The 22,277-nt window shown below is 42.8% G+C and overlaps 2 protein-coding genes across 4 annotated transcripts in view; one reads left to right on the plus strand and one right to left on the minus strand.

Annotated features, from left to right (window-relative positions):
• LOC105898907 (probable G-protein coupled receptor 153) overlaps window positions 1–9,414 on the plus strand; it is a 34,325-nt gene extending 24,911 nt beyond the window's left edge. For 2 of the 3 annotated variants that reach the window (XM_031566243.2, XM_012826018.3), the window contains 3 exons: window positions 1,446–1,635; window positions 3,374–3,558; window positions 6,143–9,414. In XM_031566243.2, the coding sequence (XP_031422103.1) occupies window positions 1,446–1,635; window positions 3,374–3,558; window positions 6,143–7,120 (1,353 nt within the window). In that variant the 3' untranslated portion in view covers window positions 7,121–9,414. Of the gene's footprint in view, window positions 1–1,445; window positions 1,636–2,706; window positions 2,737–3,373; window positions 3,559–5,712; window positions 5,733–6,142 lie in introns of all 3 variants that reach the window. The other variant, XM_031566244.2, reaches the window with a different exon arrangement.
• Window positions 9,415–10,137: 723 nt separating this feature from the next.
• On the minus strand, window positions 10,138–13,127 carry her3 (hairy-related 3). The gene is made up of 5 exons (XM_012826019.3): window positions 12,818–13,127; window positions 12,596–12,691; window positions 12,412–12,493; window positions 12,024–12,308; window positions 10,138–10,316 (listed from the first exon to the last, which is right to left on the minus strand). The coding sequence occupies exons 1-5, from the start codon at window positions 12,866–12,868 to the stop codon at window positions 10,138–10,140; spliced, it is 693 nt and encodes a 230-aa protein (XP_012681473.1). The 5' UTR covers window positions 12,869–13,127.
• Between the last annotated feature and the right edge of the window lie 9,150 nt (window positions 13,128–22,277).

The raw sequence follows: 22,277 nt of genomic DNA on the forward strand, positions 1-22,277 counted from the left end.
TGGACCACGGCGGCCTCTGTTTGTATGATGCACTTTACCACGATGGAGTTTAATTAGATAATCAGAGGTCAATACCAGGGTTCAGCAGTGTGTGTGCCTCAGTTTGTGTGTGTGTGTGTGTGTGTGTGTGTGTGTGTGTGTGTGTGTGTGTGTGTGTGTGTTTCTGGAGACCTCACAGTGTTTAGGACAGAAGGACACAGAGCTGGGCAGGTATCAGGGAACATGGGATGCCATCTGTCTGGCTTTGCCTAAGGTGTGCAGTCACAGTGTTTGTGTGTGGGCCAAAAAAAGCTTTGCCGGTGCACTGAATGGAAGTCAGGAGACATGGCATAGAAACATTCGGCCACTTGAGCAATTCAACTTTTTTATTTATTTATTATTTATTTAAGTCAAATGCCATACTGATACTGATGTGAAATGTAATTTCCCTGCCAGCACCACAAAGGCAAGTATTCTAGACATTAGATATCTACAACTACCCAAGAGCAAAAAGAAATCCTCTGAATGGGCTCTCATTGTCCCTCGGATTTGTGTGGTGACCCACAAATTGTGTGGCATACAATACTGACAATCAAGTTCATAGCACAGTAGTTCGTCAACCGTCTCTCTGGATTCCCTTTCAGACCCTCCATATTTGTCCATACTTGTACTGTGTCATTCAGCTTAATTCTTGACAAATATTGACCGCACCTTCAACGTGCTGTTTTTTCTCTGAAAGTCTAGTTTGAATGCTTTGAGATTGTGAATAAACTCTCAGCTAAATTGTCGGTGAAGCAAAACAAAGAGCAGGGATGTGTTGGCACTACAATACACTACACTACATAAACAGATTGTCTTAAGGTGCCGTTTTCAGGCTTATTGATACTAGTGGGGCCAGAGCATAGCCAAAGACAGCCTCAGCCTCAGCGGCTCAATTGTTATTAATAACATGCCTCGTTGCTGCATTCTGCACTGCTTTGTACATTTCTGCTGAAGGACAATCAATTCTTCAATGCCTTTTCTTCTTTTTGTCAGACCATCACTCTGCCCTTGTTTTTCTCTCTTTCTCTTTTCCCCTTTGTCATGGTCTCTCCCTCACCCTGATCTGCGTCTCTGCCTCCTCTCCCCCTCTCTGGCCCCGGCTGCTTTATATCTGTCTGTCACTTTCTTTTATCCGTCGCTCTTCACCTGAATACACATCCCTCCTGATTATTGACTTTCTTTCCCCCTGCTTCTCTCTTTCTCACTTTCTTTACCTCTCTCGCCCTCTTTTTTTCTTCAGCTGCCTTTATGTGAATCCACTTCCCTCTTTTTTGTTGACTTTTGCACTCTCTCTCTTTCTCTTTTCTCATTCCTTTTCTCCCTCTCTCTGTCCCTCTCTTTTAAGTGTCTTAACCTGAATCCACTTCTGATGTCTGATTGTGGACTTTTCTTTCTCCCTCTCTCTCTCCCTGGCCTTGTCACAGGTGGTGAGCTTTGCGAGTCTGAAGTACGACCGCTCGTACACATGGATGGTGCTGTGCGTGCTCTGGTGCTCCATTGCCCAGTCCATCCTGCTGCCCATGTTTCTGTGGGCCTGCGACCGCTACCGCGCCGACGTCAAGATGGTGTGGGAGAAGTGCGTGGCCATCATGTCCAATGACGACGTGGACGAAGGTAAAGGCCCCCGTGCTGGCCCGCCCTGCATGGGGAAAGACCTGGGGAGGGAAGGGGGTGGATGGAGGGAGGGAGGGAAGAGAGTGAAGGATGGCTGTCAAGTGTCACAGGCTTTGGTTTCAATTAGGTTAGTCCTCCCGAGTCAATTGATGTCAAATCGATATTAGGAAGAAGGGAAGAAATGGGCCCCAGTGGTAATTTCAGCCATATTTGAATTAGGCGGTGAGGCTTTTTTTTTTTCTTGGCTCGAAATGTGTCAGACCTAATCTCTCAGGGTGGACCAGTGATGATTATGAGAGGCTGGGAGTCTCATTGGATTTATCATGTGACCTACTTCTCTGTCTGGAAAGGTATTCAGCTAAACAAGAATGAACACTATCGCCGCTGTTTGTCTCGGCTCTGGGGACAATGCCAAAGAGCCCTATAGGAAAGTCACCCACGAATAATTTACAAAGCACAGTTGCTCAGAGTACTGGAAGGCCGTATCTGTGAAAATATTATCTGTGTGACACAGGGTATAATGTCATGTAATGTGTCAGTTTAAAAAAATGGCTGTCACAATTTAAATGTTCTCCTTAAGAGCACTGACCGGTTATTAAATAATGATTTTTCTGTCTGATCGTAAGACCTGATGTCCCCTGATCATAAGTGTGCTATTTCCTCATTTATTATAACCAAATAATAGATGAGATGTCATTTGATATTCCCCTTGCAGATAATGATTTTAATGTTTTGGCTGAAACTTGAACCTGGCAGGGTAGGGCATATGAAAATATCCAAAGCCATTTTAATCAGAGACATCCTTCCTTCTCTCCAAGTGAGCTGGTGTTGTGCTGTGATGTAGTAGTAATTCTTTGTAGATTAAAAAATTGTGTGTGTGTGTGTGTGTGTGTGTGTGTGTGTGTGTGTGTGTGTGTGTGTGTGTGTGTGTGTGTGTGTGTGTGTGTGTGTGTGTGTGTGTGTGAGTCTATGCATTTGTGTGTGTGTGTGTGGGGGTGAGGTTGGGTGTTAGTTGTGTGACAGTTTTGATTTGTGCTGTTAATGTTACCAGTTCTCTACTCTTCTTTGCAGAAGGGTTGCCTTGTATAACCCAGCTGAGTTGTATGTATAAGGGTCGTTTCTTGTTCTCCAAAAGCTACTGACCTGCATGCTAAGCTAATGCCTGTGCTAATCTCATCTCTCATCTTGCACCTGGCCCACACTTGCCACAAGACCAGCATTTTACACTGTACTTCAGGGCTCATGCCTCCAACTCCTCACTAAAACCTGCCAAATGAAACATTGTGGGTCAACAGAGGCCCATTCATTTAAAAAAAAAAAAACATAATGTAAAAATGACATTTATCATTTTTATTACTCAACATTATTGCACACCAGGATGTGCTTCACCCTAGGCCCAACTTCTCCAGAGAGGGTATTTTGTTTTGTTTTGTTTTCATCTGCACACAGGTGTACAGCACCACTTGTGTGCCAAAGGCCACCAGCTATGATTTTCAGACAGATGCTTTTTCAAGAATGAATATTGACCAAATATTAAAATCAATATTGATTTATTTGCCTTCACCTAAAACAAAAGCCACCCTAACACCAAATTTCAGTTTAGAAATCATCAAAGAAGAGACGTGGAAAAAAAGAAGATGAACTTGTCTTTTTATCTCTTCGTCTGTCTGTCTGTCTGTCTGTGTATCTGAGTCCATTTCATTTTGAATTCTGATATATATGCTTTCTGCATTTGCAGAAAACAGCCAGGATGGAGCCTTTCATCCGGACTTAATTTATGACAGACCGTATGACTATAGCCCGGGGCCCGATATCATGACGATAGACCGTATTGCCAAGTACGAATTCTCAACCTTAGAAAGGGGTGTGCCCCAGGGTTATCCATTGAGGGAACATCAGGAAGATAAAATGCAGTACTTGCAGGTATATTTCCATTGATCTTTTTTAATTTCATAAAATTGATATATTTTGCAGTGAACCTTCGTATGGTGAAACTACATATGAAGATTTTCTCAGTTGTGCATGCTGCAGTTGGCCCTCTCCACGAGAGTTGTTATATGATTGTCTTATCCCTTCAGGAAACTTTTTTTTTTTTTTTGCATTTCAGAGAAAGAAAAATCCCTAAAAAACTATTACTCACATGCTCTTTGACATATCCAGACATGACGTTAGAGACATATGAGTCAAAACAATAGTCTGGCTGACTAATGTTTGGCAAACAAGACCAACAAAGCCGCTCACCTCATCTTTAGACACATATTCCTTATCTCTCTCTGAGCAGAACCCCGCGTGACAATGCTGCCTGCTGCCTGCACCAAAGCCTAACTCACGCAGCCTCCTGAGCACATCAGAACACCAATTAGAGAGGCCGTCATTTCTCGCGCATTTGCATTCAATTCCTCTCTAACAAACGCTTGTATCCAAACCGACTCGCAGTGGTAAGGGTGCTTGCGTTCTTAATCTTGCGTGCGACTGTCTGGGAGTTGAGCCCACCGTTAAAGCCATGCATGCTCCACTGGGCTACAGGGAAGTTACCTGACAACGTTTTTCTATTTTTATTTTATTTTTACAAGACATGCATTTAGAAAACGCCTCCGCAAGCTGTTCGAGCTACTAAGTAAGAAACTGCTTCAGCAGCCTAGCTTAGTAAAAGGCACTGGCACAGAAAACCCATCATCCGTAGAAACCAAGTGCAGTAAATCTCATTGTGGCCCCCACATGAAAGCCAGTTAGCAGTAGAGCTGTGAAATGCTCCTCTTTCACCTTGAAGTCGTCTCTGACCATACAGTCTTCAAGCACTGATGGTCTAACCGTCTAGCCTCATTTGCCACCACAGTAACCCTGTTTGGCCTGACACTAATTGTCAGGTTTCTTCTAAAATAGATCCGCCGGACTACGGCTTTGATAAGGACACACACAGTGCTTGACGGCTGGATGCGGAGACCGTCGCCTGAAAATAGAGAACCCGATTCCAAAGACAACCCACCCCCCCCACCCCCACCCCCTCCCCCTCCCCCTCCCCCACCCCCACCCCCAGCTCTCTTTTCCACACCCAGACATCCATCACAGTGCCATCTCTGTGCCTTTTCATTGCAAAATGTGACCCAAATTGAGCACTTGCCAGTTGTTTGTAATTGCAAGAGAACAAGGGCTCCTTCCCCTTAGGCCTGAACAGCCGCGCCGAGTGAGCGCAGTTGCAATGACATTCTGCAATAAAATGCTGATGCACTGTGATCCACTACAATACCATGTAACTGTATGCACCCCCCATCCTCCTGCATTGCGTATAATTGAGTAATGCCCGAATGCCACCTCTCATGCCCAATCCACCACAGCAGATATACAGTGCCGTACATCAGTGCCAGCCTCCGGCCTCTTGCGAAAATCACGTGTTGCCAGCTTTGAAAATTGGGCCCTGTTCCCCCCGGATGAATTTCTCATTCAAAAGGTAGTTGTGTGGCCATGTATGGTAGTTTGATATCGCAAGGCTACAGTTTATTTGTGAGATATGAGGGATACAGCTTGTGTATTTGTAGCAGAAGCAGAGGCTCTGCTAATTTCAGCAGTCCCACTGCTTGTGCTGTTTCTTACAGCCAGTTTTTGTCACGTAAGAATGCGGAGACGACTACGTCCATCCCTCCGTGTAGCTTTCCGCTGTGCAAAAATAACAGGTCCATTATTACTCACCAGCAGGCCATTCTCTTTATATAAAATGTCGGCCAGAGTTATGCCTCTGCTCCTGATCGGCCTGTTTAAAGTCCTGCTGGCTTTGATCCAGCATTTGATCTTTGCATCCGGGTGAGGCGCTGCTATTATACCTCATCTCTCCTGCTACTCCCCTCTCCTCTCTCTCTCATTCAATGCTAATGCTCTGCTTCCCCCTGCTGGTCAAAGCTCACACTCTCACTCTCAGGCTACTGTATAGTCTGCTGCCCTCCCCCCCATGCACAGAAATGAATGCTGCACAAAGAGGTGCTCTGGTGCTTTAGGCAATGAGATGTATGCTTTGGGATGTTAGCTGTATGAAACAGTGAATTGATACGATACAAAATCTGACATTATGTCTTTCCTGCTTAGTTCTCAGAACAATGTGGAATGTGAGTATCAACTTGTGGATGTGTCTTAAATTCTGGTAGTCCCCCAGATCACAAAAAATGCCTTTTGTTGGTTTTGTTTATGTGAGTTGTGTAATGACTCGTTCTCATCAGAAAAGTGGCAACAATGTCATTCTCATAGTTAAACAGTACACAATCACAAACATGTTAGTCACATACACACAAGAGCATAAACAGTTAAACACATCAATAAAGAAAAGGGTAAAAGTCTTCAGTTGGGTAAAGTTCTCCCTTTGTATGCTGTAAATAAAACCACTGACATTTCCATAGCCCTAGAACTTAGAACTCAGAAGTCTGCATGTCTTTGTGAGACTCTCATTCTTTGTTTTAGACAGTATCTCCTAAGTTTTACAAGTGAACGCTGATATGACGTCCCTCTGTTTTTGCGGCAGGTGCCCCCTACAAGAAGATACTCCCACGACGAAACCGACATGTGGACCAGCGGCCAGATCCCCTCTTACCTGCACCGCTGGGGCTCCACGGAGGACATCATTGGGATCCAGCAGTACAGCTCGTCACGCCACCACGATCGCCGGAGAGGCAGCTTGGTGTCCTACCATGAGGAGGGCGGCCCCTACCGCAAGCGCCGGCGCTCGGAGGACAGCGGCTACGCACTCCGGGGCCTGCCGCGCGTGGCCGTCCTGTCCGGCAGCGGTGGGGGCATGTGCGGCGAGCGGCACGAGGACGACTTCCTCAAGTGTTTCGGACGTGACGAGGTCATCAGCTTCATCGACGAGACGCCGCTGGCCAGCCCCATGAAGAGCTCGCGCCGCGCCTCCGCCATCTCGCTGCTGCCCGAGGGTTTCGAGGCACCGCGGGGGAGCAGCCAGCACGCCGTCATCCTCTACCCACACTTCCCCCTCACCAACTTCGAGCGCGAACCGCAGGCGCTGCGCCGCCTCTCGGACCACGGCAGGATCTGCGCTCTCACTGAGCTCCCCCAGGACCACGGCGGCAGGGCCACTGGAGGAGGAGGAAAGGGAAGCGGTAGCCGGCGGAGCAGCAGGGTGGAGGGAAGTGCCGGCGGGCCCTCTAGTGGGGCTGGAAACGGAAGCGCCGGATCTTCGGGTGGAACCGGGACCTGTGGCTCGGGGAAGGGCTGCTCCCTGAGAGACCCGAAGTGTGCGGCCCAGGACGCGGGCCCTCACGGGGCGCACCCTCACAGCCCGCAGGCCGAACAGGCACTCGCACCCCCCAGCCAGAGGCACAGGACCGGCCCGGGGGACGGCGGGGGCGGCTGGGAGGCCGAGCAGAAACTCCTAATGAAAATGGAGAGCAAAGGAAGCACAAATAGTTTTATAAGCTCACCCTCTGCCTCCTCGTCGGGCTACGTCACCTTCCACTCCGACTCCGTCGGCTCCACCACCTAGGTGCGGGTGTAAAGCTTTTCACTCTCGCTGTTCGTTTTACTTTTGACTATTATTGCTTTTACTGATACCGCTGTTATGATTCAAGTGGAATGTTTTTGTATTATGAGCACAGCTAAAATCTGAGAGAGTGAAGAGGACATACAGAGTTTACAGAGTTTCTCCTGTGTTAGAATCAGCAGACCATGCTCCGGGGTCTCTCGAACATCAGCCAGGTCCAAAAAGGAGTAAAGCAGTACTGACCTTAGTGCTTTGTGTGTGTCATTTAGACATTTACTTTAAATCCTTTAAAGACCATGCACAGTATAAAGATGGAATAGAAGTTTCTAGAGAAGATTGTTGGCAGTCAACTCTCCATTCTCTCTCTCTCTTTCTTTTTGTTTTGCTCAGTTCCCACTTCATTTTAGCTGTTTAGCTGTTTGTTTCTCTTGGACAGGGAGGTCTTGTTTTTTGCCAGTGTTGTGTTATTATTTTGATAATTGAATAAATGTCCAAGAAATTCTGAAATATGTGTTTTTTCACATAGTGGTTCAGTTTTAAAGTGTTCGCAATGTTTTTCTTCTTTCTGCAAGTTGTTGCAGAAAAAAACAACTGCCCATAGTTGTTTAATGTCCCAGACTGCCCTTGTTGGCTTCTTTCTTGTCCCTTATATGTTGGGTCATAATGTCAAAAATAAAAATGTAAATGTGTTGTAATTATTTAATACAAGATCATTTCCCCCCCTTGTATTCATGTTAAAAGTAGACCTTGTTGGTATTGGATTGTCAATAAGGATTTTCATATTGCACTCGCATAGTTTCACCATGATTTGACCTCTGATGTGTAGAGAGGGAAAGAGTGAGAGGAACCCACAGAGCCTGCTGTGTGTCTGAAACTAGGGACAGTGACCAAGGACTTTATTGACCCTGAGGAGGTCAAGGCTGATAGCTTAATTTCCCTACAGTAAGTGTGTTTATTATTTACAATTGCCCAGATATTTCAGGTCACAATCGAATGGCTTTCTGCTATATTAAAAAAAATATCTTGTATGTAAAAGTTTAAGATGTGACATTTGCATCTGATGGCATGGTGTATTGTTATTATGATTTCATTATTCAGGATGTTAGGATTCTCTGACGTCCATCTTTAGAAACTGTTAATTAAGAGTTGAGAGCTATGACTCCTAGCTGGGCATCAGCTGCCAGCATGCACGGGTGTACATATAGGCTATACTCTGCCAAATACTGTTGTGAAACTCACCAATGGTGCTCAATGCAAGTGCAGCTGAGTTGAACTGATCTTTCGGGCATTGAAGATTTGCTTTTGGATTCCACACTCTGCCATCTACGACATATTGACTAGCCAGAGTCTTCCTCATTCTGTAACGATTACCAAGTCTTATTAAACATTTACGACTAAACTGGGCAATATTATAGCCATTGCAACATTCCATCAAGATTTAGAAAATGAGTCAAGTAATCTACCAGAATAATGGGTATTATCGTTAAATGAATGTATTTACAATGATATTCTGTTTGGGCAAGACAATGATTCACGAGAGAAAATAAGGTAGAACAACAAAATCAATACTGCCTGCAACTTGAAAAGTACCCAGAGTAACCTGTTGGTAGCCTTATGTTGTCTGTGGGAACATTTCTTCTTTACTCTTGGCATTGTTCAAATGATGATGATACAATGATGTAGCACTGTCAGATTTTGTTAAGCACTTTGACATGTAAAATGAAACATTTGGCCATATCGGTTTTTTTTTTTGTTTGTTTGTTTGTTTGTTTCAGCGGAGGTCTGAGATTTTGTGAGATCTGTGCGTTCCAGTTTACATTTTTCCGTACACCACACTTTGATTACATAATGCACATATATAAACACTTCTATTTTTAAAAATCTATATGTTTGAAAATTATTATTTGAAATTAGAATTCGTTTGTTTTGTTGAAAATATCAGAGCGTAATTTTGTAACATATCCTCTGTTCAAAATACTTTTGTCAAACTAATGGACGATGTTTGATGTTATGTTGCTGAAATTATGACTTTGCTTGGAGTAATTACATTTACATGAAGAGAAACTCGACTTTTGTTTAATTGTTTGCAGTGTGTTTGCGTTTGTACAATGGAAATAATCAATCCTGGCGTTTTGCCTAATTCTGAGACAAGTGTACATCAGGAAAATGAAAACGGAAGTGTACATCAACCGTTTATGAGAATATTCGCCTCTCGTTTTTAATGATGCCAACACTTTTTGAAATACTACCGAAAAAAATCTGTAAGGTAAGAAAAATAAAATAAATCTTTCAAGAAATCGTGACTGTTTATTAATCGTCTTAAACGAGATGTACCATCTTGCAGACAGCAAAAGAGAGAACTATCTTGCATATCCTTGGTGTCACTTGAGATACAGAAATGGATTATTCAGGGTACCTTTTTTTCCATAATCAATTATCTTGCATATTGTTGGTGTAGCCTGAGACACACAATAGAGATGATTCGAAGAACCTTCCTTTTCGTGAGTCTGACCCTGCCCTGCACACCTGTTGGCAAGACTAACAAAAACTTTATCACCACCTATAGGCAATTACAAAATGGCACTGGCTGACTAGGTTCATCTATTGTTCTGAACTCCTAAGACAAGCGCATTCGAACCCTGGCACATTTTGCAGCTAGGCAAGTCTGGCTTTAAGAGCGCTCCACTGGACACAGTCTAATGCAAATGTGATACTCTTACCCTTTTCTTGTCTTTTCAGCTGTGCTACCATTGTAGCCCCACCCTGGCTAGGTTGCTTAAACAACGCAGAGAGTCCACAGGAATTCTTTGAGCGTTTCATTGAGTGCGTGCTTGACAGTGTGATGGTGCGTTTACAAACTACAACTAGGGGAAAACATACAACAAAGGTACGCACCACTTCCAGTGCAAGTAACGGTACTTTAGAACGCTGTTGACGTTTCCATTTAACAGCGTCAATAAATCGATCGTCCCTTCCTTGCACAGGCAAAAGGCGGATCGCTGAATATTCAGAGGGCTTGCTCACGACTCAAAACCCCACGGTTTGCCTCGGAAGTAGAGGAGGGCAAAGAGACGCGTTTTGCACATTAAAACCTGAAGCAGGATCTTCCGAGTTGGGTCGCATAGCTCGAGAGGCACCCTCTTCCTTGGCTGGTCCATGCTCCCTTTCACCGCCCCCAGCGTGCCACAGTCCTGAATGCCTTGTGAAAAGCAGAGGGCGTGTCAACAATTCTCCTCGCCGCAAGGTGCCATCCTCTCAAAGTTCCCACCCATACGCAGCTGATTTTATGACACAAGCACCAAATCCTTGAATACTAGAAGTCGTCTCAGCCAATTTAACTGAAGATAACTACGACAATGTTCACCAAGCTGCACTTTATAAAGATGTACCCTATTCAAGTTGTAAAAATAATCATATAGGGCCAACACCTAAATATTTAGTTTACCCATGCACCAACGCGTTCATCGCCATCAATGTTCAAATATGTCCACATTAATTTAAAAAGTGTCTGCTATTGAGTATATACAGGTAAACCTGACTGCCCTACATCCACACACCCGAAGATGACCCCACAAGTGATTCTAACCCTTGCAATCAGGGATTGATTATGGATTACCTGGGGAGTATGGGTTTTCACACAATTATTCAATGTGAGTTTTGAACATTAGAATAGGAAATCCTGAGTCTCCTGAGAGTCTTGTAAATCCAATAGCAAACGTTCGCTGGAAGGGGTCGATTAACTCCCGACATCCTCCTACACTAACACCAACAGCAGCACAGTTGATGCTGATACAAGCCTTGCTGGCATGCTAACTCATGTCTTCTGACGATATAGTTGGCGATGTCATGCTGTGAAAGCTTTTTTTTTTACATTTATTTTTTCTACTAGACAGTGTGTTTACATATCATATCATGAAAATTCATTTGAAGACAATAACAGTACTAGTTGCCTATAAAAACGTGCTTTAAATGTTGCAAATTGTTGCATTCTGTCTCATTCAAACACGAAGAAGAATTAGATGGAAACCAGTGACATGGATATTTATAGACTACTGCCCATTCTCGTAGAAATTGTAATCAATTATTTGGCAAGTCAAACTCAAACCATTACAATGTGTACTCTCTCTTAAATGGCTTTAGTGCTTCCCTGTTCACTTTTAGCTACAGAAGCTGGGACAATTAGGCAATGTCTCTCAGTTGGAATATTGAAAATTATCGTAAATCTATGTGAACTCTCTCGCGGACGTATACCTACCCAACCAAGTCAAGTGTTCTAATTATTATGGCTTTGGGAGCAGTTGTGAATAAGTTGTTGGATCACCAACTATCCATCCATCATTGCACTCATACTACAATGGATGGTACCTCAGAGTGGTTAGTAGATATTTCGGCAGTAAATACAACTTCTGAATAATAGGTAGAAACAAAATACAGACTGTTCTTGAGATGGTGGCACTCTGACACATGCACGATGAGGTACAAAGAGGTCATTAACGTCATGATGCATACACAATTGAGATTCAAGAGATTCAACATTTCAGTTCAGTTTATTTAAAACAAAATAGACATCATACAAAAAATACACTGCGTTGCATATAAAATAATCTACATTGTGCAAATGATATAATAAAGTATCTCTCTAAAACTATCTATTTGTGTTTACAAATATTGGACTAGATATGTCACCAAGGCCGCCAGTGAGAGTCAGAGGGGGCCAAAACATATTTTTCATTATGCTGTCCGTCAGTTGAATTACTGCTTCTGGACGAATAACCAGTACTGCAGCTTTCCTTCTGTTCTCTTGCAGAAATCACTCCAATCTCGGGGACTCCAGGAAAACTGACTTTGCCTGTGAACTCTGTAGTTTTCACTGCGTTTCCATGTTTTCTTTTAATGTTTGCCGAACCTCTAACGCAGTTAGACACGGCGACAGGACTCGCTTGCAGAGCCATATTTGCCGCCAGTCTTTGCTCAGTAAGATCTGTTGACTGGCCATTCTTCGGGTCGCTGTCCGCGGTGCTGGATCCTTCATCACGCGCATCTGGGCGAAGAAGACGGCTCGAGAGCTGCGTCAGCATGTCGGATTGGTTGCTCCTACCCATGTCTGCCTTCAACAAATACTGATTCACCCCAGCCAGGCAACTACGGAAGCCTGCTTGGTACTCGGAGTAGTCGGAGTTCATAAGGGGACCTATAAAACAAGGAGAGATTTGTAAGTTTACTTTGCACTTAGTGTTAGCCAATATTTGTGTACTTTGGACGCAATCAATTATTTTCAATAAAACCAAACTTACCACTGTGATTTTTTTGCAAATGTCTCAGATGCCGGACCGTAAGTTCCAGTATATCAGCCTTCTCAAGCTTCCTTTTTCGAATCTATGAAAAGGAGCCAAGAAATTAGAATAATTTTGCAAACTGGATATTAACAAATTGGCAAAGACATGCTGTTTAGCCCAGTAGTCAGCATTAAATACTTACGCTGTTTGAGTAGCAGGTTTCCAACAAGGTCTTCAACTGATCAAGACATTTGTTGATACGAGCTCTTCGCTTCTTCTCCATCAGTGGCTTGGAAACCTGGAAATAAAAACAATACAAAAAGTAAATAATAAGAAACTGTATGTTATCGGGTCGTGCATCCCTAACAGTCAATGTATGTAGCCTCGGACATATTAAAAACTGTAACAATATGAGACTGCCCACCTTCTTTCCACTGAAGACTTTGGTCTTCTCTGAGTCTGCTGCAGCAACCATGGCAAAGTTCAAAATGCTACTTGCTTGAAGACTGATGTGCTCTCTGAGTAGTCCTCGGCAAGAGTGATGGAATTCGGTCTGCCTGTGGTATTTATGGCGAGGGTCACTTTACATGTCAATGCGGGGCGCGCCAAACAGAGGACCCGGACACTTTTTTCTTCTTGATAGAAACTGCTAACCCCAAACATCACTTAGATCAGAAGCGAATAGAATAGTCTTTACATTAACGTATGTGTATTTGAATGCCAAATGTTTTATCTCTGTATGGTGTCAAGGTAAATGTAATGTGCGTTTAAATACACATGTATCTCCCTTGTTAAGTAAATATTACAGTAATGGACTTCAAATTTACCCACAATAAGTCTTTGATCTTATTTTCTTGGTTCATTTTAAGTTAATTAGTTCTTTCTATCAAATGGATTCAATCATGATAAGAGATCAATGGAGATTTAGACTACTCGTGCGCTGAATTTCGTAGGATTGGCCGTCGTTTCATTAATAAAAGAAATTCCGTTGCTTTGGAATAATAATAAAACCCCCAAACTGTGTGTTTCTTAGAGTAAATATAAATGGACTTAATTTCGGACAACTACCCCACATGACAGTGATGGCAAAGCCATAGAGCGACGTGTGAGGTGATATTGTACACGGAAAAGGGAAGCGTACAGAATCTCCATAAAATGGGAAATAATGCTACAAATCGTCCGTTTCTCCGCTGGGGGACTTGTACCAGCCTTGCCTATTCATTCTTTTCTTTCTAGGTTTCACGCCACAGGCCCAAAGGCAGCACCGTGGTAATTTCGCACATGTCGTCACAGCCTTGCGATTTTCTGGCAATAAGGGCCTTGTATGGCCACACCATAGTCACCCAATTCTCCTACCCATTCGTACAGACTTATTTTTGGATTTTACTTCATCCACATAATTCGATTTCAATCACTTAATTAATTTAATCGAAAGTGTGATTGTCGTGAAATACAGACATAGGTACAGCTTTCTTTTATCCGACTAACTCAAACATAGTCTAGGCTGCACCCTGGTCGAGCGCGTACCGAGGAGAATCGACGGAACGCCTCTTTCTGGGGCCCTTACTTCTCGATTTCATACTTTTCTATCAAAAGACTCCATCCTGGGAAAGTCCTACCAAATGGCCACCAGAGAAGTTTGCGCTGTGCGCATTGCAACTAACGTCTCAATAAGAACGTATAAATCCACATCTGTTGGTGTTATGAGAGACCATTAAACTGATGAAAACAAAACTCACTGTCATTTTGCTTCTTTGTTCCAAAAGACAAGAGTGAAACTACAGCTGGAAACGAAATGGCTAAAATACCGAACATCTTGCAGGCAACCCACTATAGTTGTACAGTTAGGAAAATTCAGAAGGGCATGGCGATTCGTTTGTCATTTATATTAGAGAGCTGACACGCGACCGGCCGGATGTCCTTCCGTGGGCCACGTTTAAAGTCGCTTAAGACTTGAGTTGGAAAACACACACAATGAGCCTGTTTAGATAGGGGCCGTGGTTTGCCGCGCAAATGGCGTGGAAAAGAGAGCGTGAGTGGCTCTCACATTTACATCTGAGAGTGTTCACTGAGGAGTCCACATTGGGAAGAAAAGCCCTTAGTATATATGCTCAAAGACTGGTCATTGATCCACCTCTCTGTCCTTTCATGTGCCTCACAAAAAATAGGCAAATCAAAGATGTAGGCCTTTTGAAGCTCCAAGCAGTATTGTTGTGAACTGCTTTGTGGAAAAGAGAATCCCTGAGAGAGAAGAGATTTGGTATCTTGATAGAATATTGGGTGACAAACATGAAAGAATATTGGGTAACAAAAAATATAAATAAAGTTAAATAGGCGGGCATTGCCGAATGTGTCAGTTTGATTTAATAACGTAGATTTTGTGAAATATTTCAAAGCAAGCTGCCAAATTCAGTAAAATATTTACAAGACTAAGCTCGCAATAAAAAGCCCAGCTCCACACGACTTGAAAGAGAGCCACAATGCACGAATGAGCCGTAGAATTGCAGGATAATCTGTTAACTTGCTCTTCACCGCCCAAAAAATTTACTTTTTAAAAAATCAGTCAGATGTAGATTATATCATTTTTAAGAAACGGTTTCATTTAACCCATATTTCTTATAATGGCTATATTTGGGGGAAAACACTACTCACACCTCTATTCCAATTAAGCATGCAGATTTGTTAACATGGCACGCTAATTAGGGTGCTCCACGCTGCCTTTTATAGGCGTCTACTATACAAAATTGCCTGTAATGCACCGCAAAATTGGTGAAACACAAAACTTCACAGTATGAAATCGGACAGAGGTCCTGGACTGCGTGAAGGCTGTTGCCTCTTTTGTTGCTGGCATTATGAGCCCGTTTTCACGCTCAAATGTAACACGTTCTACCGTGTTAGCCTGCCTGCTTTCAGCATGGAGACTTCTGAACACCAAAAAGAAAAAAAACACTCAATGTGTCAAGCCTCTCATTTTACACGTTTTTTTTATTTAAACATAGTTATTTAATTGCCTTACAGTTACCCGTAAGTTAATGGATTTTTCAAATGTAACGTTCATTTTCGGGGTATGGCCTTCATGTGTTTCCTCTTTATTCAAATAACCTCCATTTACACAAATACAAGGGCTAAAGGAGCTAAGTTGACATGATAATAACACGCAACCAAAAAACAAGTGGAGAGTATGTTTATCAAAAGCCTTGTCGGTCTTTTCTTTCCACTTTCACTTTCTTCTCCTTGGGTAACTCATTAACCGCAGTGCGTCTTTGTCATGGATGCTCAGCAAAGGACATTCCGAATGGGGTGCTGTAATAATTAGGTTATTCTACGACTTGTTAACAACAATTAGTGAGTCAATTATACAATTACCTGCAATAAACTTCTTCTTTTTATTCAGGACAAATCTGCTACATATTACCACGTGAATGGCGTAAACAACGGCAGGTGAACATGGATCATGTGGAGTGGACCGCGCGCAAAAATATGCTGTCAGTGTAGCCTACAATAATAAAATGGTATCAGATCAGTCGATGGAAGATATTTCGTTGTAGCCTGTGCAATGGTACAGTTTAACATAAAAAAAACAGTTCAACAAGAATTCCAAAGTAAGTCTAATCAAATCTAAGAAAACAGCGATTAAGTTGTGGGAAATACCAAACTGTTATAGACTACTTAATGAGGGGACCGTTCTCTGAAAGACCCAACTAATAGGGTGAGAGGGAATAGGTCACCCGAGAGCGAAACAAATCGGAGAACCGCCTCAAAATTATTCGGTGGCGTAACCAAAAAGGTACACATGGACCGAGATTGTGATCAGAAATATTTGCAGATACATTACTGTAATAAAATGAACGCCTTAACTGACAGTCTTATTTTTTAATTTACTAGAGTAGAGGTAAAGCCACGCGACGGCCCTATTGGCACAGCCCTGATCAAACATGCTCTATCATGAATTTCTATAGACTAGTCTACTGCTTATTTAAGGGACTTTACTTATGTCCGGGAGTACAATGGGCCGTGTTTGGCCATGTGCAGTGGGGTTACGAGCTGAAAGGCTCAGAGGTCCACATTAACATCGCTTTGAGTTTTCTCAAGGCCCGAAATGAACTCGAGGAAAGTAACTTTATAAGTGGCTGAAGGATGGATCTTTTGTTGCCCACTTCACTGGAAGACACAAGCGCCTTACAAGAGAGCCCCCGCATTGTCTCACAAGAATTGCGCTTGAGCATTGATGCGCCTTGAATTGCAAAACATCTGCCATTTACCCCGCCCAACTTCAAAAGCATTTGTGTAAGAAAGAAAACGCTACTTTTGTACACCATCTTTTGGCTACAAAGAAAATAGCAGTTAAGGCTCAGAAAACATAACACGGAGAGTGTCAAGCCATATTTCAGCCAGGGCTGTGAAGCTTCACAAAGTTTAGCAGTATGCTTATACTTATTAAGACTGTAATGGTAATATGGTAAATTATAAGTCTTTAAAGATATGCCTCTATGCTAAATACTTACAAGCTTTTAATATAAACAATGACTCACTGGTCGTTTGTTTGCATTTTAGCGTCCCACTCTAAATACATGTTATGTTTACATTTCGGCTTAAACCTTCTGACAGGTAGATTTTACAAACTTTATGCCAGTGACGAGATTACTTTTCTAAATTCCAGATTGACCCAAAATCATTAAACGACGTTGAGAGCTAAGCAGAAGAATAGCCCCATTTGTGTGCAACTGCCGCAGCAGGTTTCCCATGGCATTTCTTTTATACCCCAAAGTGGAAAATTGGAGTGTACATCTCAAAAGCCAGGAGGCGTGCCACCGATTTGCCTCGCTCCATATTTTTGGGCTCTAGAAATATGCCAACCGTCTAAGACTGAATGTGCTTGCTGGTGCCTATAGTTCAATGTACAAAGAGGCAAGTCACAGCTTTCACAGAAGATAGCAGATGTAAGCCAAAATAAGAGAATGGGACTTTACGTGAAATAAGAAAATTTGTGAAAGGCAACATGGTCTAAAAATGCACAAAGTGCTTGCATATTGCCGAACTCTTAGGTCGGTTAATGGATAATCTTGAAGAGCCATGAATAGGGCAACAGCTATAAAAATAATAATAATAAATAAATAAATACATGCATAAAAGAATGAATGTGTGATCAGGCAGCCATGCCAAGTTATACTTTGCTCTTTGGACAGTTCTGGGGGTGTGGGGTAGCTTGTCAATCCCTACGTGTGTGGCAAGTGTGGTGTATAGCTACCTTAAAATTGGTATGAAATCGACAATTTGTTGGTGTCAGCATGTAGTTGGCAATCGGCCCCATATGCCACGCTGAGTCGAGCCAGTTAAACAATTCGTTAGTTTCACGGTCCGTCCTCCTCCTCTCCATGGGAGCGAACTCAATGGCCTAACAAAGTAGCAATTTAGCCCGTCAAGATGACCAAACACCCCCCACGGTTACCTTTTCCGTAAGTCACCATGACATCTGGCTCAGCCAAATATAAAAAAGAAAAGCTTTTTCTAAGTTGGAGCCTGATAGTTAGGCAGAGAGACTATATTCTTGTTCACCAGTTTTAACCTGTGAGTCAAGAGATAAAATTGAAACGGTTCACATTTTTTTCACTCATGTTTTTCCTCATATCCAAGATAAATTAAACAATGACCACATAACCTCTTACAGTACCTCAAACTGCTTTTGACAAGACATCTTCAAAATGATATCTGTGTAATGGACATGTATGATGTGTTATTCATACTTGATTAAAGAGCAACAACATGTACAAATGTATCAGTATATCACTGGGGATCCGAGTGCATGCCCAGTGTGACTTTGTCATACAGTGTGACGAATTTTCCTGACTTGGGGTCAGTATAACCCGGGTCAAAGGTCACGGCTGGACCCTAGCGGATGAGATTGGACGGGATGGTGGGTTATGTCTCCACCACTGGGTCACATGCCATGTTTTGCCTCTGTGGTTTTTTTCGTTGTCTTCTACTGTTCATAAAAACACACCTGTCAAACAGATGGTGCCCTAACTTCAGACTAAATGCAGGAGGCATGTAAAGAATGATTTGAGGACATAAAATGTTGCCAGTAACTTAAACATTAACATGTGAAAACAGTATATAGTTAAGGTTACTGTTAAACTGTGAGGACTTATTTTATCAGATCAGTTTATTATTCATTATGCTAAATATCTAGATATTTTCATTGATAATATTGTATGTGTGAGTGGCAATTTGACAATCATATTATTTTATGTTTTATGATATTTCTATTATTTTATAAGTGTTGTTTATCATTTTTGTGTTTCCTCTTAAAAACAGAATTTCCTCTGAAATAAATTAAAAAAAACTCTACTCCTAACATTGTAAAAATGTAACATAAAGCTGAAAAATTGTTATGAACGAAAATCGCAAAACATGCATCGTAATCCCTCAAAACATGAGACTGTGGCCAAAGCAGGAAGGCGCCACAGGAAGGAGCCATTAGCACAATCTGACATCAGGGGGAGCCCATCTGCCTTTGACTGGCTGCTCTTTACCCAGTCTCACAAATAATTTTTCCTGATTTCCACTTTCTCTTGTATGAACTGTTTGTCAGTATTCTTCTGCACATCCTCCATCTTTTTTCACTGTCCCAAGTTATCCTGCATTAAGGACGAAAATTGCAATGTTGGTTTGCCTTCTGCCCACCCTCTCATCTCTTGCTTTGTTATTGTCAATGTTGTAGACATAATGTTCATTTTGATACACATTCCTGATGGCAAATAACTGGATGGAATGGAGTTTAGTGTAATGTAATGACTAAAACACGCTTTGTACTTTGTGCTCCAAGAACTGCTTGTGATAGTGAGCGACCTGGCCAATTATTTCTTTATTTTTTAATTCTCCTGGAAACCATTCGCAAGTATGAGGAGCGCAACTGGAGACATTGTGTTGCTTTAGTCAAAAGGCAGAGTAGAGTTACACAGGCAGTACAGTGTTATACCTCTTGAGCAGGTACAGTTGACAGTATGTCAGGTCTGCATTGTGTAATTAGGTACATTAGTAATATATAACAACTGTGTATGCTTTTAATCTTACAATATCAGAACCACAGTGTGAACCTTTCTTTTATTTGCTTCTAGAATCACTCTGCCTTCTTCCTCTAGCAGGTAGTGTGTTGTATTCCAGCCCTGAAAGCTGAAAGCGTGCTCAGTCATGCTTCATCCTTCTCTGCCACCAGATACATGTCCAGAGGCCCACACAACCTGTTGCGTGACCTCTCCCGGAAAACATACATTAAATCATACCTAGGAGTGTTGAAAAAGTTCCTTAGCTTTCCTAAGCTTGACAACTAAGACTAGGGCTAAGGTGGCTTGAAGGATGGTGGAGGGGATGGAATGCAGAGGTGGAGCAGTACTCGAGCGCCACAGCGATGGAATGTGGGGCAGTAGTCGAGCGCCACAGTGATAGCGATATGACATCTGAAGCTATAGCCAACCAGTTACTTTCAAAGATAGATACAACTAGATACAAACTGGAAGCTTTGGAATTGAACAAAGTGTCTACTTACACAGCAGACAATGACAGTGTGAACTATGGAGGACACAATGGTGTATTTCAGAAACTCAGAACACGCCTCATGCTGCCCACTGTCAAATACTGCACAATACGTCCAAATATGCTGCATCAAAAATGGAGTTTCATTGTTAATTTCTCTCTCTCTTTTTCACAGTCTCTCTCCAGGTAGGCTACATGTTCGCTCACTCTACACATAGACACACTCAATTTTTGTGGGTGCAGACACACAAACACACACACAATGAACCCATGACAGCAAGCATAACTAGACATAACTGAACACATAAGAAAGAAAAAAAAAAAAATGTATATCACTGGGCTACAGACAGCGTATGTTGTACCCTGCAACCCTAACAAAGCTTACGACTAAAATCTCCATATGTACCAAACCAAACTAATTGCTAAATGGCAGCATAACTAAACATAACTAATGCTAAACCAAACTAAATGCCAAACCAAACTAAATGCTAAATGCCAGAATAGCTAAACACATCTAAAACACATGCAATACCCCCCTAATCAACATAACTGGGCTACAGACAGCGTATGTTGTACCGTGAAGGAGTGCGGAAGATCCCGGGTACAGCACACGGCGCGTATTGCGACTGTCACCAGCCAACTAAATACTAAATAAAATCCCCATACACCCAGCCAGGCAGCCTCTCTCTCTCTCTCTCTCTCTCTCCCTCTCCCTCTCCTTTCTTATCACATTGCTAATGCCTATAATAACCCACTCACTCTGTTCTTTTTCTTTCTCTCCTAATCTAGACTATCTTCGCCATGGGACGCTGCTGTAGTCTCTCTACCCGGTCTACCTGCAGAAACCCTCGACCAATTGCACCCACCGCCACTGCACTGCCGTACACTTACTCTACCTCATACCCTATGCTAGCATTTATATACAATATATATTATTGCCACCATCGACATGTTTCTCTGTTCCTACTCCCCTTACCCCTGTAATAGTAACCCTATCAGCACAGTGTATATCCACTAAACTGGTCTTGTCTGTATCATGTATTTACCACTGGATGTCTGTATATATATTATGTACATCTACCAAATGCAGGCTATGTACAACACCTGTTGTTTCCCTTCCCCTTCTGCCACACAACCCTCCCCCCTTCCCCCCTTCCTATCTCCACCCGGCCGACCTCAAGCAGATGGGTTCCCCCTTATGTGCCGTGGTTCTGCTTAAGGTTCCTTCCTGACTAACAGGGAGTTTTTTCTTGCCCGTGTTGCCATTGTGCTTGCACTAAGGGGGTTTCAGGCTCTGGGCTCTGTAAAGCGCCTAGAGATAATTGTATTGTTATGGCGCTATATAAATAAAATTGAATTGAATTGAATTGAATTGAATTGAATTGAAAAATGACTCTATTATGATTTTGTGAAAATGTCTGGGTGGGGTGACCACGCTCTTCCTTCGCTACAAATGGTGTCAGAAGTGGGATGGCTCGCTGTGAGGTCATCGGAGGTGTGCCCGTAAAACTGTGTGAGGGACCCGCAGGTAGGTTGACCCCTGTGTGAGGGACCCCATAGATGGGTGAAGCACTTGTGTGTGGGGCGCTCTGGATTGGAGAAGTACAGTTGGTGGATGCACGAGGAATGCCTGTGTGCGTGAAGCGCAAGGGTGCACTTCCCAAAGGTGAGGGCAGTGTGACGATGAGTATGTGCTCTGACTGCCATGCAATCGAGCCTGGCTCTTTGCCGTTGCGGTCAGAGTGCATGTTTGTGTAGACCCTGTAGGCCAGGGTTCGAGTCCGGGTGGGGTGACCACGTTCTCCCTTAGCTACAGTCAGGAACCTCAGTAGAGGATGGAAGATCCATACGCAGCCACACCAGCCTGGCACATCTGCGTTTTGCGGTTGGTCTGTCTCGATCTATTTCTACACATTTGATAGATGCTTAAGATTAGTCTATGAGCATGAGCAAGCCAACAGGAAGAGAGTGAAACTGGTTCATCACACACAATCTCACTTCTCTTTTCTTGCAAACATTGGATAAGACTTACGATTTCTAGACCATCCATCTAAGCCCAAGGTTCAGAACAGTCTTGGTCCCTTACCTTGCAGCTTGTGTTAGGTTGACTACAGTAGCCAATCTCCTAAATAACTGAATCTGTGTTTACATCAGAGTACCTATCCATAATTCTAGCAGTGATCTCAGCTATTCTTTTCATGGTAATGTGCTGGTGTTTGCTGAAATATGAAGTTGGGAACAAATTATCTAAAAAGTGAAATCATATTTGAATTGAGCTAAGCTGACCTGAACGGAATTTAATTTAATTTAATTTGCTTTAACCTCTACCATGTAGCCTACAAACAGTGTGT

Source organism: Clupea harengus, chromosome 4 (assembly GCF_900700415.2).
Source record: "Clupea harengus chromosome 4, Ch_v2.0.2, whole genome shotgun sequence".
NCBI lineage: Eukaryota > Metazoa > Chordata > Actinopteri > Clupeiformes > Clupeidae > Clupea > Clupea harengus.